General features: G+C 39.7%; 1 protein-coding gene across 1 annotated transcript in view; it reads left to right on the top strand.

Annotated features, from left to right (window-relative positions):
• The window catches only part of TOR (target of rapamycin), an 84,944-nt gene that overhangs the window by 23,831 nt on the left and 41,894 nt on the right, over nt 1-19,219 (top strand). Inside the window, exons 11-26 of the mRNA XM_089152644.1 lie at nt 3,165-3,317; nt 7,532-7,653; nt 7,838-7,937; nt 8,009-8,104; nt 14,345-14,475; nt 14,948-15,050; nt 15,132-15,314; nt 15,384-15,476; nt 15,566-15,601; nt 16,772-16,870; nt 16,966-17,064; nt 17,170-17,332; nt 17,453-17,577; nt 17,710-17,762; nt 18,033-18,156; nt 18,260-18,445. Of these exons, the coding sequence (XP_089008770.1) occupies nt 3,165-3,317; nt 7,532-7,653; nt 7,838-7,937; nt 8,009-8,104; nt 14,345-14,475; nt 14,948-15,050; nt 15,132-15,314; nt 15,384-15,476; nt 15,566-15,601; nt 16,772-16,870; nt 16,966-17,064; nt 17,170-17,332; nt 17,453-17,577; nt 17,710-17,762; nt 18,033-18,156; nt 18,260-18,445 (1,866 nt within the window). The remainder of the gene's footprint in view (nt 1-3,164; nt 3,318-7,531; nt 7,654-7,837; nt 7,938-8,008; nt 8,105-14,344; nt 14,476-14,947; nt 15,051-15,131; nt 15,315-15,383; nt 15,477-15,565; nt 15,602-16,771; nt 16,871-16,965; nt 17,065-17,169; nt 17,333-17,452; nt 17,578-17,709; nt 17,763-18,032; nt 18,157-18,259; nt 18,446-19,219) is intronic.

The following is a 19,219-nucleotide window of genomic DNA, read 5'->3' as shown; positions in this document are numbered from 1 at the left end:
GTTCAATCCTTGGTTCGATTGGTTCATTAGTGGTTCACTTTAAGTTGTCACTTGATGACTTTAAATCACATGATTTTATTAGCATGTGATCGGGTGAATAACACCTCCATGGGTAGGGAGGTCGTATTCTGTTTTAAGTTGTTCTTTTCCCATTCTAATTAGAATAGGCCTTGTGCAAATAGGCTCTGATTGAAGCTTAGAAATTCACCCCATCTGGACGGTAGAATCAGGAGAACTAAACGATTTTTGGTTGCAATTGCTATTACTGCTGCCCTTGTCTCTGGCTTGAGATTTGTTTGCTTAATGTTTCATCTCTAGGCTGATTGGCTTCTTGGTGTTTATCAATCCTAGTTGCTGTTGTAACTGGAATCAGTCAACACCTCTTCAGTTTTCAGTGAGAAGCCTTGGAAATTTCATTAAAGCTCCCCTTCAACAATAAATTGAAGACTCATCTTCCCCACAAGGTTCTGCCATAGATATACCATACAACCTGCTGCTTCTACAGTAAGGAGTTCCAGATCAAATCCATCCTTTCCCCCCCTTCTTTTTTTAATTTTTTTTGTTTCAGTAAAACCCATGAATCCATTAAACCTTGCTTCTGTCTCTCCTTTCAATTCCCATTTGATATCTGTTGTTACTGCTGCCTGTGACTGCTACAAGCTACTGTTGAGAGTCTCTTGGAGATCAGAATAGAGCCACCAATTAGCCAAAGGCTGATGCTGCAGCAACCAATCAAAGAGAGACCTTCTATACCCTGCATATCTGATTCAGCCTTGGTTTTCTCATTCAACTTTGTTCTCTAATTTGTCAGCAGTAAGAACTCTGATCCAACAGAGATCTTAAGAATTCAAGCATTGATTCGGATTGTGAGGAGCTTCATTCGATCCTTGATTTGAAGTCCAGATCCTTATTGGTTTGCAAATTCTCACGAACCTTCTATTTTGGGATTCCCTTAATAAATTGGTCATTAATCATCACAATTTGCTAAGATTTGGTGCAGCATAAGACCTACTTAATCCCTTTTTCATCTAAGTTTGAGACCAAACTGTTGAGTGAATTGCCCAGTATTTGTTACCTTCCATTTTTATGTTCGCCTTCTAATTCTGATTTGCTTCTATTATTGATGACCTGTTGCAACTGTTAATGATCCTACTGTTCAGTGGTTCTTAGACATAGTTGTCAATGCATCTAGGCACCTTGCTTGCCTTAATGGTTTTAATTTTTTTTTGACCCTCTCCACCATCTTGGTTGCTTAAGTGGACTCTAATAAATATTATTCTAAGGAACTTTTAGGGACACCCTAATATAAATGGCTAAAAGCACAAACGTCCCACAAGTATGCCAAACTGGCAAAGCCACCCGAATGTTACCAATGCAATTACACAATAGTTCACTCCCTTGGCGACAAGGCGACCAAAACGGTTGGGCTCCACTTAGGCTACAAAGTGGCGCTTAGGCAGCAATAATGCGACCAAAGTGGTTGGGTAAATTTTTTTCAATATGACTACTTTTAAACTATTTAATACAACTGCTTTCTATAATAAGCTAAAGAAACATTCAGATGTCATTATTCCGATTTCCAAGTCATTGTCCATTTAATGATTCATTGATTCTCGATGTTGAGAATAACTCATGCTTTGCACTCCATTGAGAAAAAAAAAGTATTATGTACAAAATGTCAAAAAAGCGTCTGCTTTAGCGTTTAGGCTGCAATAAGGCGCATAAGGCGATAAAGCGGTAAGAAAACAACACTTAATTAAGCGGTTCAAAACAAGGAGGTTGAAAAATCACCTTGCCGCCTAGGCGGACGCTTTGATATGGGTTGCCCAGCATTGAAACACAAACTTTGGACCAACACGACGATCTTACTCGCCGGGGCCGAGCTCTGCGCCACACAACGTGAGAGAGAGAGGACCTCCCATAGATATGAGGCTAACGGGTAGTCAACCATTAGAATCCTGGAGAGAGAGAGAACGAACAAGAAGACAATGAGGGCCATATGCCCCGGTCAGAGAGAGTAAAGTGGTGGTTGCGAATGTTTGCCTTACAAAAGAGCGCTTAGCTCATCAAACAAGTGCACCAAAAGTTGTGTAAGTCATGGTTTTATAATTTTGTAGTTCCTAAAATACCTTTATGTGTAAGTTCTGATTTTTTTCTCTGCTGGTAAGTAGTATTTTTTTTGTGAATTTTTAAATAATTAAAATGAATAATTAACGACAATAAATTCAATTGAACACCATTGCATCATAGATCAAGTGATGGTGTCTCACATACATCAAGTTCAAGCCCATACATTTTATATATGTATGTATTTTTTTTAAATACATAACTTAGAAGATGATTTTAAAAAAAAAAAAAAAATAGTAGCACTAATAAAAGAATTAGTTTAGCAACGCTCAATCATAGATCATGGTCCTTGACTAAGCATATATTAATTTCAAAGCAATATGAACAAAACAAAGATAAAAAAAAAGAGGGAAGTTTGGAATAAACCGTGCAAGAATCTCCTATACAAAAGTCCCCAAAGGAGGAGCAAAAAAGGTGTTTGAAGGCAAAAGAGTTGTGGAAATAATGTGATAATGAGGTTGAAATCAGCAAAAACCAAGGAAAAATCAAATGGGAAGGTCGAAACCCTTGCTGCAAAACCAGGCTGAAAGGGTTGAAACCTGTGACATATCGCCGGTTTTGATCAACAGTGGTGAGTTTTCTAAAAGAAATGGTTGGAAACTGGTCAAACCCTGGTTTTGACCAGTTTCGGTCAAAATTTCGATCCATATCGGTGAACTTTTTCAATGTCCGATGTCCAATGAGTTTCATCTCGGTGTTTCGCATGTTTTGACCGAAATTTGTACCATGGGTACAATAGTCTTTTCAGTTTATATGGAGATACTGAAAAGTGAATATGGTTATTTCAAATTTAGAAGTGGAATAATGTAAAGGGTATAATGGTCTTTTGACTCTTTTCCTATGTTCAACTAATGGTTCTAACAAAAAAGGGGTTGATTTGCCAATATGGTATACTTAGTGGAGTTTCTCTGGTTTTTGCTTTATATCTTGGGGTGTCCCTGAAATTTTTGCTATTATCTTTTGTTTGTTTTAAATTGAACTTAATCAGAATTATGCGTAATCAGTATGTTATGTTTAATCTTGGGTGTTGCATGCAGATTGTGGAAAAACTTCTGATTGCAGCTGTGGCAGATGCTGATGTTGGTGTTCGTCAGTCAGTATTTTCATCACTCCATGGAAATATAGGGTTTGATGAGTATTTAGCACAGGCTGATAGTCTGAGTGCTGTCTTTGTTGCACTGAATGATGAGGTATGAAAAGCCGTCTTACATGGAATAATAAATGTAATTTTCACATGCTGCTGGAGAGTAATATCTGACCATCAAGCCACATCATTAAGCCTAATCTGTTATTTTTAGAGGGACACCAGAGCCCTAATAGGAATTATGATGCAAGTTGTTTGCTGCAATGCGCTAGTGTATGGATAAGTTAAGAACAAAATAGTGAAGAATAGAAACTGGTGATGTTGGTATATCACCAAAATAGGCCTTTTTTTTCTTCTTCCTTTCTTAATTCAGGCCTAAGATTGGGTTGTAGAGTTTATGGGCCCTTACTCTCTTAGGGTTAATGAGCAGTGGATCTTTTATAGGGGCCTAAATAGGGGTACAAGGTCTACAGACGAATTTAGGGTTGATTACTTAGTTTATTTTATGTTTTTGAGTTGAACTATGGTTCATAAGTTCTCCCCACCCCCAACCAAAAAAAAAAAAAAAAAAAGGAAACAATTTTAGTTGTCGGTCCAATTTAAGGGAGCACTATTAAGTCTTTTTAGGTGTTCCCTTCCTCTCCTTTTTTTTTGGGGGGGGGGGGTTGGGTAAGTCTGGATATGACTCTTTAAGGGCGAGGAGAATATACAAGTGGTTTAATGTGATATTTGCTCAGCAAGGTTATTTCCTCTTTTGAGTTTTCAACTCTGATGATCCAATCCAGGTGTTTAAAGTCCAAGAGCTGGGATAATCGGTGTTTCAGGTCAAGGTGGTTATGGATCTCAGTGCTTAAAGTTCAAGTATCCTGCTGTGGTAGAGGATTCAGTGTTTGTTCCATCCTATGAGTTGCCCAATTGAAGATCAAATTCAACTAGAAGGTAGGCTGCAGATCCAAATGATCCCTCACCCTTCCTTCTCCTGTTAATTTGTTTTTTTTGAACCCATGAAGCACCATCAAGTAAATCGTAACCATAAAATTCCTGGAAATTAACTATTGGGTTTTGTGTGAACTACACCAAAACCATTCCCCCATTAGGTACTAGACTGTACCTGTTACAGCTCTTTCCTAGCAGCCAAATCCAAGTTACAGCTCTCTTCTTAAAATATGAGTGCGTTTGAAACCCTAACATCAACAATCTAAATTCCCATCAGATCACCCTTTGGTTTTGCCCCAAACTTCAAGAAGCCTGTTCATCCTAGTATTGCTATCCATTCATTGGATCTCTAGATCCCCATCTCCTTAATTCCACTCCAACCCTAGAACCCTAAAAATCAGCCTTAATCTTGTGGTGTCAAGGAACGCATCCTCTTAATATCAAATTGGTTTCAAACCTGACTCCTCATCTCTTTAATCCCATCCCCTTTCATCCTTGAATTTCAAAACCTACCTATTCCCCACTACCCGTGTGAGATTACTGCCTTTTCACTTTATACACCCTAACAAAAAACCCAAGTCTCACTTATTTGGGTTGATTTTGCTTAAAGATCTTGGCGTTGGGCCCTCATCCTATTGAGGCCAGAAAAAAGATGACCAAGTGAGTGCATGTCAATATGTTGGTGCATGAATGAGTTTGTATTACTCAATAGCCAAGAAGTATTACCATGTTTGGAATTGTCTTTTTTTTTTTTTTTTTTCTTTTTTCTCTTTCCCCCCGGATGAATGAAATATTCATTAACAAAAGACCCTAGATGAGGAAAAGACCATATACAAGAGGAGAAGAGGGAGAGAGAAAGGGGGGAGAGAGGGGGATTATAATCGACTAGATGGCGAGAGTGTAGAACCAAGGCCCTAGGAGACAACCATAACTCTGTTCCTTGGGGAGTGCAACACATGTGGATGGGGGAACATTTGTAGCCTAGCAGAAACATTGAAGCAGGTGGCTCTCCAAATCATGTTTAGTGTCCTAGATTTGGAGGTCCACCTTCTAAGGTTCCACTCCCACCAAAGGTGATAGATCAGAGCACTGAAAGCCATTTTGCGTGCCATGTTGCAAATAGAGGAGCTTGTGAAGTGTCTTAGGATCCAAACCCAATCCTTGGAGAAGTCATATGGACGTCTTGAGCGGGGCCCAAATGGAGGGGATGGCTCTAGCCCAAAGGGCACACGAGAAGGGACAAGAGAAGAAGCGGTGGTCAACATCTTCAATACTGTTCCAACACAAGGTATAGTTGGGGTTGACAATTAGGTGGCGGCGAATGAGGAAATATTGGGTGGGGAGGCAAAGGTTGAGGGTTCTCCATGTGGTCAATGGATGGCCATGGCCTAGGATGTGTCTTTCAGACCAAACTAAGGGGGACCAAGCGACGGAGGAGGGGGACTGGATGAGGTTCCAGGCCGAGGAGGTAAGATACTAGAGTTAAAGCGAAGCTAGGTGATGCTTCACGGTCGAGGGGGTGAAAAAAGGAAAGGTTGGACCAAACATGAGTGAGACTTGGGGAAAAGGGGGGGTGTCTAGGAGGAATTGATAGTGTTTCTAGCATACTTTATTAAAATGTTATGTCACGTCCTCTTTTCTGCTTCCCTTAGTAGTTACTTCATACTTGTTATGCCAATCTAGATATGCCTACAACTGCCTACTCATCAGTTTGCTCGCCCTTTATTCTGCATTGTTCATCGGCTTCCGTTGCACTTCAATGTTTGTGAATATGTTTTCATTCTCCCTCCCTGAACTGCTGTTAATAAAATTACAGGGGTTATAATTTTGATATTAAACCCTAAAATTTGGTTCACTCCAGGATCCACTCTTGCGAACCAGCTATCTTATGGGAGATTTCTTGGAGGAATTTGGGTTTCAACTGCCCAAACAGTACCCAAGATGGGTTGGGGTTGGGTTGAAGAACTAGTAGTTTAGCTATCACATCAACTTCAGACCTGGGAAAGGGATTAGGGATGGGGTAAAAGGAGTTTGCAAACTTGAGGATAGGGGTAATTAGGGTTTAGGGTCTTGCGTCCCAGGGCTATGGGATCTTGGGTCTTGCGGATGGGTCTGGTTGTGTCTAGAGATGGTTGGGGTGTTGGAAGACTGCTGTCCTAAGGATCTTGAATATTGGGTCTTGTGGATGGGTCTGGTTGTTTTAGAGATGGTTGGGGTGTTAGAAAACTTCTGTACTAAGGATCTTGAATGGATCTTGATTTTCTTTACTTTATTTTCTTGTAATCTTGAACCTTCTAGGGGTTCTTGCTTTCTTTTCTTTCTTGCAATCTTGATATCTTCTTGGGTTAGGGAAAATTCTGCAACTTGGGTTTTCTTGATTCCCTGAGCTGCCGCAAGTTAAAGAAGAGGAAAAGAAGAAAGAAAGGAAAGGGGGAAGGGCTGTACTTGCCGTTTGGGGTTAGGGAGGTGGGTGATGAACTAGGGTTGGGGATGCCTGCGATAGAGGGGAGGGTTGGGAAGGGCTTGCGTGAACTAGGAAGAAGGGAAGGGGAGGGGAGGGCCTGTACTCACTTGGTTCAAGGTTGGAGGCTGCTGTGAATGCTGAATTGCTGCTGGTGATTAAAGATCAATGTTGGAAACCCAACTCAATTTTCACTTGGGAGGACATGCAGAACCACAGTTTAAGTCCCATTTCTTGAGGTCTCGAGTAAGAAGAGCTAATACTTCCGTGGTGGCCCTCTCAAGAAGACCACGACCTAGCTTTCCTCCAAACTCACATTTGAATTCAATTCAACTTAAAGATTATATGGCTTGAAGGCTTACATTTATAGCCTCAAACAAAGAAATAAAAAAGAACTGTGAGTTGGAAAACCAATTATAGAACTCTAATTGGCTTTTCGGAAATTAACTCAACTGCTGCTTGAGTAAGACTTTGACCCAAACCATAAAACTCAATAACAAACTCTAGCCTAGAGACTACATTCCAAATTCTAAGAGGAGATATGGATTTCTAAAAATAAGGAGAATTAAATGGACTCAAATTAGGGGATCCCAACATAATTGGGGCTCACACCTGAACAAGAACTTTTAAATAGCTTGCAAGTACTAATCAGAAAAATAAAATAAAAATATATCTACGGTCTTACAATACCCTGGACTTGATGGGACCCATATCTAATTGTAAAAAATTTGGGCAAAATTACCAAAATACTCCTGGGCCGAATTAGACGTCCTAGGGTTTGTGGAATCAATCTTGGTCCTGTGGCCCCTGGAAATGATTTACATTATGAACACTTGTACTTTATATGTCAATTGAAATATGTTAACTAACAGCTATTTATTAACATGCTTACATTGTGTTTTGCTTTGTTATTGTGGTTGTAGGACTTTGACGTTCGAGAGTATGCTATATTAGTGGCTGGGAGATTATCAGAGAAGAATCCAGCATATGTTCTTCCAGCCCTTCGTCGTCATCTGATACAATTGTTGACTTACCTGCAGCATAGGTAATATAAAAAATCTTACTTTCTAATAATGCTAAGTTATTATTATTGTTTTTCATACTGAGCTAGATTCCTCTTTCCACAAGACTGCACTGCAGTAGTAGTAATAACATTGAAATAGTTATTCTTCATTTGCATATTTTACTTCATATCTTGAGGATATTGATTTATCTTGCTCTGTCAACAGTGCAGATAGTAAATGCAGGGAAGAAAGTGCCAAACTACTGGGTTGCTTAATTCGCAGTTGTGAACGCTTGATACTTCCATATATTGCTCCAATACACAAGGTTCAGCGTTGTTGTTTTTACATTAGCTGGTTTAGTGAACTATATTTCTGACATTGGCTGTAATTTTTCAGGCACTCGTGGCAAAGCTTAATGATGGCACTGGGGTAAATGCTAATAATGGTGTCATCAATGGAGTTCTTGAAACAGTTGGGGAGCTTGCTAAAGTGGTGGGCAATCTCTTCCTTCCTTGCCTGTCATTCTACCCCCTCCCCACCCCAATACACGCATGTGCACACACAAACACTAAAACACTGCCTCTTGGATGGTCCACTTGGCACAGAAAATGGGGCATAATTTGGTACCACCTTTTCTCATCAACATCCTTACACAAGGTTGAAAATGGATTTGCAATAAGGGTACATGGTTATACATGTGAGTGTTGATAGTTAAAACTTAAAAGTGCACAAGCTAAAGACTAGTACAAAGTGGACCATATGGTCGAGTTTGACCACCAAACTTGACAGGTGGCTTATACTGAGCTCTTTTGTCAAGGCCTAAAGTTGACCAATTTGCTGAAGAAGAAGTAAAACTTGAAAATTGTTTCAGTTGCAAAACTTCTACCAAAATTTCTAATACCGTTTAGTATTTTGAAGGATCCTTATGACATTCACAAATTTTATTGAACTTTTTGAAGTTCATGCACCTTCAAATCATATGTGACTTGGCTTTATGCTATTTTAGAGGGTTGCGTTTTGTTGGTTAAATATCAATCCAAACTGGACTTGTTATGTGTTATTAGTGTGCCTGGAGAAATGAGAAGAGAGATAGATTTGGGAAATAATGATTTGTGTATATTTTTTAGCATAACAATGTTCTTTTTATAGTAACAGATATTATGGAATTTATAAAGTAGGACCTGAACTGACTGCATTTATGCATAAACCCCAAAATGCTCTAAAGCTTACATTTCAACAATCCTCAAGTTGTTGCCTAGATGTCACATGTGCCCGACTTGCATAACATTGAATTGAAGAATATACGACTCAATTCTTTGGTGAAGAACTAGATAAATGATTGCTTGGCTGGATGAATGGGATATAGAAAAGTCCTTGGTCAAACTTCTTCTTTACGAATTGATGGCCAACTTTTGCATGATTTGTATTGTCATGCTGGATAGGATTGTTGATTGTGGGCAATAGTAATAGCAGAGTTAGTTTCACATTACGATGTCATGGGAGAGGTGGAGCCAACACCAAGATCTTGTAGGAGGCCCTTGAGCGATAACGACTCTCTTGTAACATGTGCGTCACTCAGAATTCTTCCTCAGCACTAGAATGAGCAACCACGGCTTTCTTTCTTGCTGCACTAGGAAACAAAGTTTCCTTCAACAAAGGACTAAATGCCCGAAGTAGATCTGCAATCATCTGGTGAGCTTACCCAATACATGATGAGTTTGTATTACCCTGCCAAGTCAACTGTGCTCCTGGCTGGATTGCACAATGATCTCAAAGAATCCTTACTCAACATCTCTGGTTTCACTCTAGGTAGTCCCCTTGCCAAATATTTAAGGCTACCTCTTGTCCTTGCTAGGCTCTCTGCTCATTATTGCACTCCCCTTCTCGATCATTTTTGGAAAAGATTTCAACTTTGGAAAGGCAGGATTCCCTCTTGGTCTTTAGTCTGCTGCTCAAAAAAATGGAGGGCTGGGTATTAGAAGAATCAAGGATGTAAATATAACTAGCATCCTAATGCTTCCCTCGAAGATTGGAAGGAGGGAGGATGGCATTTAGGTCTCCTGGCTTCACTCTGGCCATTTGAAAAATGATTCCACCTGGACCATTGCCATCACTTCAGTTGTTTCCTAGATGTGGTGCAAGATCTTATTATTGAGACCCGCTACCCTACAAGGCATAATCTAAAGATTGGAAATGGCTCTGGTACAGATTTATGGCTCAATCACTGGCACCCAAAATGTATCCTCCATCAAATCAGTTCAAATGCCTCCCACTGCAGTGGCCTTCATACACATGCCAAGGTTGCGGACATCGTTGACCTAAATGGTGAATGGAAGTCTCATTCTAGGCACCCAGCAGTGATTGATCCATGGAACATGCTGCCCAACATTCAAAGAAATTGATGTAATCAGATCCAACAAGCATAGGCTCCCTCAGAATTTGGACCTAAAACAGGGTCCAAGTGGCACATCTAGGAGCTGGCCGAATCCTTAGAAGGGCACTTGGTCATTCTCCACTGCCTTTGAATCAAAGGGGTCCACCAATTAATTCTAGAATAATTTAGGATCCAAAATCTACGTTTTGTTTTTCAGTTGGATTAGTGGTAGAGTCCTTGTCTGAGTAAGCCCCAGTTGGAATCCAATTTTCGAGTATGATTCCTTCTGAAAGTTGGTTGTTTATTTTTGCAAGTTACCTTTGATTAGGAGATCTCTAGAAGGCTCCTTTTTGGTTGTTGTATTTAAGTTATTGAGCTGTAAAGGGAATCCCAATCCAAACTGGATTCCATATTTTGAGTCCTAGGCTGAGTCTTAATCTGTTTGCCTCAAGTGTAAGACTATATAAAGCCCCAACCTCATTGTAAGCAAATCAATTGAGAATGGATTAAAAATCAGAGACTTGGAGTCGTGGGAAGCTAGCCCATGACCTGGGTTTGAGGGATTAAAAGTGTTTCCTCAAATTCTGCAGTTCCTTGTCTCCCTCATTTTGTCAAGCCTGCGGCATTCTTGAAGCTTCATTAAAATCCAGCAGCAACACATCCTTCCTTTCCCCATCCAAGTTAAATCCTTACTCCATCCCCTACCCAATTCCTCTCCCAACCCCTATTGCAAGCGTCCCCCTGTCCTTCTTGCGGCAGCACCACCATTCCCCCTTTCAACAAGTTCAAAATATTCTACCCCCTTCCCCATTAACCCTCCCCTTGGATTGTACCCCCCCTTCTTCACTTTTTAATTCTAAAACCTAATACTGTCCCTCCCCTAGTTGTGCAGAATATTCCTGCATTTCATCTTCTTCCTAGAAGCCTTAAATCCTAATTACACCAAACTTGTCATAACACCTTGATGTAACCGAGGGTCTGGGTTAGATTTCCAGCATATTCTTAGATAGGAACCAGCACTAGTTAGGGCCTGAATGGTTGCAGAATTTTAGGGTTGCAGAATCTGGGATCTTTCAACTCAGTGCAGGAACTTCTGACTTCTGTTCTGGTTCCCTATCTACTGCCAAAATTGGGTGGAAAGGGTTCCAAACAGGTCTGAAACTGTAGGGGTTACTAGGGCTTGTGGGGTGAGGGGATGGTGCTACCGTTATGCGCAGAAGCTAGAAAGGGGGTGGGGTAGGGGTTCGATGACTTAGGGGAGGTGGGAAAAGGGTGGGGACACTTCTGTACTTGTAAGCTGTAGCAGCTTGCTGCACTGTGCTTGAATGATTGAAGGAGAAGAAGAATGCTATAATTGCAGAAAACTATCCCAATCCCAGCCGCCGGTCACCCATCTCGGAATTCCACGACATCTCTCATGTCCATTCTTCAAATCATAACTTTATTCATCAAATCATTCTGGAAATTACAACCATTGACTGGGCTATTTATAGCCTTCAAAACGTAACTGATTCGACTAAGGATTCCCTAACTAATAGGGATCCAACTACCTCTAAACTGGGTCTCTAAGTTAACAAATACTTACTAAATCAGGACTCAATTACCAATTTCACTTGCAATTGATTAACGGAAATAAAAATTTAAAAGTAGATGCATGACCCTGCGATCGTGGGAGTAAAGTAGACCCATATTCAGCCCTAAAAGGGGACTAAAAAATGACCAAAATGCCCCTGGGGTAGTTTGGCCAGCATTAGGAAGCTTCTTGGGTCTGGCTTTTTGGGCCTTTTTTTGGGTTTTTGTTTTGGGGGGGGGGTTTCCAACCTAGGTTACATCACTCCTAAACCTTTCAACCAAACTGGAAACCCTTTTAGGAGTAGGCTCTTCTACACCCCTCTATTTCCCCCTATCAGCCCTAACCCTATGCAGTACCATAAGAGTCCTAAACCAATTAGGATGCCTATTTTCTAAACCCTACTGTTAGTATTATCTTTAAAATTACAGAATTACAACAACTCAACATTCCTCCTCAGTTTTAGACCAAGTCCTAGCCTGGTCGAACCCCTAAACCTAACCCTAAATCCCCTCTTTCAGCGCTTGAAGGTTAGCATCCATACCCAACCCTATCCGCCAGGCTTTTAGAATGTTTTGGGTAGAGTTGCTGCTGACCATTGTTATAGACTTATATCAGACATGAACAACAAGGATTCAAGACATAAAAGTGATCTGTTGTGAGGGCTTTGAAAGATTGGTTGCTGCCCACTAATTCCAGACCTGGACAGCAAGGTTATAATCCTAACACTGTCCTTTGAGATTTGTCCCCAAACAGCAAGGTATTGAACCCTAGATTGCCTTCTGCTTTCTTAGAAGATATCCTACTCCTGGCATTGTAATACAGGTTACATCTGAAACCCTCTCGCCTTCTGTGACAAATACACCTGGCAAGCCTCTACCTCTTGGCTGTTCCCCATCAGATCTGCTTGGCAGCTCATAAGGCGAAGAAGTCATGTCATCTGGAAGAATTTTGTTTGGTTAAAAAATCACGTATAATGGCCACACCTTCACTCTTAAGAGTCTTCTTGAGCTGCCTCCCTACTCAAGCCTTTCTTAGGCGTCTGCTCATTGGCGTTCTTCTCAACTATACCCTTTGTTGGAATGCACTGAAGATCTAGAGCACCCTTATTTGCTTGTCCAATTGCTGCTTCTATCTGGAAGGGTGTCCTTGTTAAATGCCCAGACTGAGAAGAGTCCTTTCTGAGAGGGAATGGACTTAGGTGGACATGACTTTCCAAGGCTCCTCCATTTGTTACCTAAGTGGAAAACTCATCTTTGCTGCTGCCATAAATGAAATTTTGGATGGAGAGGAATCTCAGGAAATGGACCTCCAACTTCTGACCCTTTAGTCAGATTTGGGACCCCCTCTCTATTGATGCAAAAGAAAAATGTTCCTCTATGGCTGTCTTTTGTAATGGTTCCCTCAGGGATTGACACATTTTAATTTTTAAATGCCTGGGCATCTCCCTTGAGTCTCCTCCTTTTGTCCCTTGAGTAACGTCTTCTTGGAGTTTGTTCTCCTCTTTTGGAGCTTTAGTTCTTCTGTCAATTCAATTAAGCGTTCACCTGAAAAACAAGAAAGAACAAGGTCCAAAAAGACGATCTGAGCCTAAAAAACATGATTTAAAAAAAAAATTCTGAAAAAATGGACTCCCCCACAAGTAGAAAAGGAGATCTCAAGTAATAATTAGGAAGGTTATAGATGGGTCTCTTAGATCATTTCTTTGAAGAGATTTGAGAGCCTGAAAGTAATGGAAGACCCTCAGTGGTCTAGGACTCGATTTACAAGAGAAAGGATGGGATGAAGAAGGAGCTGGAGACCAGAGAAGGAAAGGAGGTAGTGATCTGGGGAAGACCGAGACCACGATGTGAAGGGATAAGGTGGAGGTAGGGTTAGGCTAGGGTTTCCACGGGTTTGTTTTCCACTTGGATTTGACAAAGAAAATATTTTAGGGTTTCTATACGATTGTTTCCAGCTTGGATAACAATAAATCGTGTATGTGTGCAGGCAGTGCAGCAGTGTTTTATCTGTAGTAAGAGATATTCTGGAAATTAATTAGTTGATGAGGAGAAACAAACCCAGGGAAAGATGATATTGGCAAATTTGTATTTTGAACCCATATTTTATGATGAACTCATAAGATATCTAAAGATCTCCCTCCAACCCATACATATGACTTTCATTAGATGAGGGCTTTCCTCAAAATTATATTTGTATTGTGTCTATGATTTTTATTGGAAATCTTTTCGAGGTGTTACTGGAAATTTTCCTGTCTTTTTCATTTCTATTCACTCGAGTCTCTTCCAATTCACTTGGGATCATCAGATGATACAAGCTTTGGTAAGAATCTACAATGCACTAGAATGCCATTGAGGACGACATTTTACTCTGACAGCTTCTAGGTGACCCAGCTTTTCTTCTGATAGAAAAAAACCAAGGAACTGAATTCTTTCTGCATCTAGATATCTTTAGTGTACTTAAGCTTGACTGATGAAATGATCTACATCCTCTATAACATTGATCCTACTATGTTTGCGATCCCAATCACAATATAACATGTGACTGGGATCTGAGCCTCTATAACTTATTTCTGGAAATCTTTTTACTAGAAGAATTTCTGAGCTTCATGATTTTCGTACTAGTGAGTACAAAAATTCCACTGTCTGTTCCAATCTGATAAGACTGATAAGGTTCGATATGGCTTAAGTTTGTGCTGCTCCATGTTTAGGAAGCTTGATTATAGGACTTTTTTGTCATTATTCTTGTCTTTAAGCTTCTTGACCAACCTGGTTTTTCTTTGGTCCAGGGTGGTTTTGCAATGAGGGAGTATATTCCTGAACTCATGCCATTAATTGTTGATGCTTTGATGGATGGTGCTGCTGTTACCAAACGTGAGGTGGCTGTACGAACTCTTGGTCAAGTTGTCCAAAGCACTGGGTATGTTGCATAACTTATATGCAGATCTCTGTGTTATCATGTAACTTTCCAATTAATGCAATCAAGTATAAGCTGGATTTTGCAAGAGCATGCTCATTATTTTCTATGTGCAGTGTATAAGTAATAAACCATATATTCATCCCTTCTTCCCATATTTTATGTGCATTAAAGCGGCCCATTATAATGAAACTTCATTGGCTCAGGATTCCAACATTTATAGAACCTGACCGAGGACAGATTTCAGATATGTTCATTACATGATCTGTCTGCATTACTTTGTATCAGGAGGGAGTTCTGGTAGTCTGAATTATCAGCTACTGATTCGGAAATTTCCCAATCATGAATTCTTTTCCTTTCTTTTTCATTTTTTTTTTCAAACTGCTTTATTTTATCAGAACATTGATTTAGGGGGGTTGGGGGGAGTGAATTGTATTTGATTTTTGGTTGTGGAGTGATTTCTCTATTTTGGCAGCTATGTCATTGCTCCATATAATGAGTACCCACAGTTGCTTGGTCTACTTTTGAAATTATTGAATGGTGAATTGGCATGGTCTACTAGACGGGGAGTACTGAAGGTACCTATTTATGAGGTGGTATTTTTTGTGTTGCTTCCCTCATATTGGTTCCATATGTAATTTGTTTCATCTCTTCACTAGGTTTTAGGAATTATGGGTGCTTTGGATCCCCATGTTCACAAGCAAAACCAGCAAAGCTTGCCAGGGTCACATGGAGAGGTTACACGTGCAGCCAGTGACACTGGTCAGCATATTCGGTCTATGGATGAGCTACCCACAGACCTTTGGCCCTCTTTTGCAACGTCTGAGGATTATTTCTCTACAGTAAGTATTTACTATGATATTGCACAGCTTTTTGTCCTTTACTGTTTTAGTATTGATATTTTCTTGCAGGTTGCCATCAATTCTCTTATGCGTATCCTTCGTGATCCCTCGCTATCAAGTTATCATCAAAAAGTGGTTACATCTCTTATGTTCATATTCAAGGTATTAGTTTCTTTAATTTTCAGTTTTTATTATATTATTTCTTTAACAAGTGAATTTATGAATTTTTAATTCGTCTTTTGCGAGGTTAGTCAATGGGCCTCGGTTGTGTTCCATACTTGCCTAAGGTGAGCTTGTTTATCCCTATAAAGTTTAGGTTCTCCTGTTTATATTGATTCTATTTCATTCAAAGTAAGCATTGTATTTTATTAATTTAAAAAAGCAGCATATAGCAAATATACCAACATAAATGTTACAGTCTAAAGGACTCTCTACACAACAAAAAATGACTCCCTCCTGCTACCATGCCACCCTATATGAATTCATCCTATTACATATCTCAACTTTGAGACATGATAGAAGACTGCGGGCATTGTCTCCCGAACTTGGGGGCACTGTATATCAGAGATCCAAGAATAAACGATCGTCATTGCTTTCCTTCTGTCCCATGCACCAAAGCTTTCCATTTCGGCAAAAGAGCCACACCCAAGTTCCACGGCTTTGGGACTTGGCTATCCCGATCATGATTTTCCCACCCCCATAAGTAAGGGAAAGGTCCTTAACCTTCCCTTTTGGGCCAGTTGTGGGAGAGTAGAGATTTGAACCCCTACACCGTGGTTATAGCCATGTGCTCTAATCCTCTGAACTACAGTTCCCACCTGGTCTCCACTAGATCTGTTCCCGGGAGTACTCCGTCTATATGGCATATGCATGAGAAAAAAACAAAACAAAACAAATGATTCTCCATACTAATGGTACTAATCTTTACTGGTTCCTGGCCCCATTGCTCATATTGCTTATTTCTAATGAAGTCATTTTAATTCAAAGATGCAACTTATTATGAACAAGTTATTGCATTATAAGTACTAGGTTTTTCTATTTTCAACCGAAAATAGAAAGCAAGAAGTTGCAACTGTCATTGTCATTCTAGTTTCTAGATACTAGTCAATATAACAGAGATGTCCAATGAATCTAACTGTAGGAACAAAGAGGCTTATGGTTATCCCTGGTGCTGCACTGATGTTTTAAGTTATGGATGATGCCAAGGAATGAAGAGGAGGTTCTTGTCTGATTCCCTAATGGATTATTATAATAATTTAGCTTTCATTGGCAAAAGTTCTAGGAATCTGAGTGCTGGCAAATAATGCAATTTGCTTTTATCTGAATGGTTATAGTAGACCTTCTTTTCAGTTACTTAGTGCACAATTGGTTGGCTACAGTTTGTGGTGTGGTTACTACACATGATGAGACAGTATTACTCTTGAACGTGGTTGACATTAGTAGCTCTATCTCTCTAGGTACTGCCTGATCTTTTCATCACCGTTCGCAATTGTGAAGATGGGTTGAAGGAGTTTATAATGTGGAAGCTAGGAACTTTGGTATCTATTGTGCGCCAGGTATTAATTATTGTTATTGTTGCTTGTATCAGCTAACCATTGATTAGTTGATTGCTGGAGCCATTACAAAAATATTTATTTTGTTATATCTGCAGCATATCCGTAAATATTTGGAGGAGTTGCTTTCTCTTATAGGTGAACTGTGGTCTTCATTCAGTTTGCCAGCCACTAACCGCCTTGTCAATGGCTCTCCTGTAAGTGTGGCATGGTTACTTTGTTCTCCCCTGACTGGCTGTTTTTGGTTTGAAGTTATTGAGATTCTTTTATATCTGGTTGCATGGAAAATATATTCCTTGTAGACTTTGCACCTATTGGAACAACTTTGTCTGGCTCTCAATGATGAATTCCGGACATATCTTCCTGAAATTCTTCCCCGCTGTATTCAAGTGCTGATTGATGCAGAACGGTGCAATGATTACACTTATGTTCCTCATATTTTGCATACAATTGAAGTGTTTGGTGGTTTGTATTCTTCAACTTTGATTTGTGTCTCCTATATATGAAGTATTTTGCATACTATTTCTCCTATATGTGAAGTACGGTGAACAGTCTGGCAGTTCTAACAAAACATCCACAATATAGGAACTTTGGATGAACACATGCATCTGCTGCTTCCTGCACTTATACGTTTGTTTAAGGTGGATGCTTCGGTTGAAATACGACGTGCAGGAATTAAGACTCTCACAAGTCTAATCCCTCGTGTGCAGGTTGATATTTGTCTTTGATATTCTGAAATTCTATAGTTTAGGAACTGACCAAGGATTATGGTATCAGATTTTTTTTTTGGTGGGGGGGGGTTTCTCTATTTTAATGATTATTATTCTCTTCGACTGTTTCAGGTTGCTGGCCATGTATCATCACTTGTGCATCACTTGAAGCTTGTCTTGGATGGGTCAGTTATTTTTGTTCTCTAACAGGCTCTTTTCATGGTCTAGAAATTACCATCAATGCAGTCTTTTGTTTATGTTTAATGTGGTTTTCTGTTAGTCTGAATCTAGTCAAGAAAAAATTGCATTACTAGTGGGTAATGCATTTGTGTTTATTGATCCTACACATTCTCTGTTTATTTGTCTCCTTTAATCTGGTATTTCTTGGTTGTGTTTTCCTGTTATTCTCTACTTCTTTTAGAATCTATTCAACTTTTTAGTATTTCAATTTGCAGAAAGAACGATGAGCTTCGAAAGGATGCTGTTGACTCCCTCTGCTGTTTGGCTCATGCACTTGGGGAGGATTTTACAATTTTCATCCCATCAATCCACAAATTATTGTTGAAATATCGTTTGCGGGTCTTATACTTTACCTTAGTTTATCATTTGTATTTTTATTGATTTTTTGTTGACTTCCTGCTTATTGCGGAGGTGTTGAATATGAAATAATTTTTCTTTCTAGCACAAGGAATTTGAGGAAATTGAAAGTCGGTTGCAGAGACGTCAGCCACTCATTTCAGGGAGTATCCCTGTGCAAAAATTGACTCGTCGGCATCCTGTTGATGTTATTAGTGATCCCTTGGATGATGTAGAACATGATCCCTATGAGGAAGGTTCTGAGACTCACAAGCAACTCAGAAGCCATCAGGTGGTTTATTTTTGTTATTTATTTTTTCCAACAGTTTCTCTGGTTATCCTGTTGAAATGATGCCAGCCATGTCAAAAATAGACTTCAAGATGTGCTGTCATCAGTGTGTGGATGACCAAAATAGGAATTTCCCTTTCCTTATGTTTGTCCTGAGATTTGGAGTGATTGTACTTAATCATTGAGCAAACCATTGGATTTTCTTCAGTGTCTAAGCTAAGTCCATGATTATTATTACTGGTGTAATGATTTTATTCCTAGTGCTGTTGTGTAATTACTTTGTCAAGTGGTTAGTTATGTTATTTTTGTAATCCATACTATCCCTACTGTCATTGTTGGTATGAAATGTCTTCTCTTTGAAAATTTATGCATGCTTCCAGCTTTGAACTGGCCTTAGGTTCTTGATGTATCTGGGGGTTGGAAACCCCCCCCCCCACACCCCGGCCAAAAAAAAGAAAAAAAAAAAAAAAAGAGCCCAAATTGGGCCCAAGTTCGAAGGCAAACCGGGGGGGGGGGGTGAATCTAATCTAGGGGCAAAATAGTCATTTTAGCCCCAAGTTCGAGTAGTCTTAGGTTACTTTAAATTCTGATTTTTTTTAAAAAAAATTTCTGTTTCCTTTTGTTGGGAGTCTTACTTATTGAGTCCGAGTTGCTTCTTGTTTGCAAGTTGATTTGTTAGGCTAGTTTAGTAAGTTTAGATTGTTTGGCAATCAAGCAACTTATTTCGAGTCAGAGTATTTTGTTTAGGCTATAAATAGCCTCTTTCAGTTTGTAATT

Source organism: Hakea prostrata, chromosome 4 (assembly GCF_041222555.1).
Source record: "Hakea prostrata isolate BN-2017 chromosome 4, UWA_Hpros_2, whole genome shotgun sequence".
Lineage (NCBI taxonomy): Eukaryota > Viridiplantae > Streptophyta > Magnoliopsida > Proteales > Proteaceae > Hakea > Hakea prostrata.
Note: the sequence above shows the minus strand (reverse complement) of the source record. Positions and strands in the feature narration are given on the sequence as shown.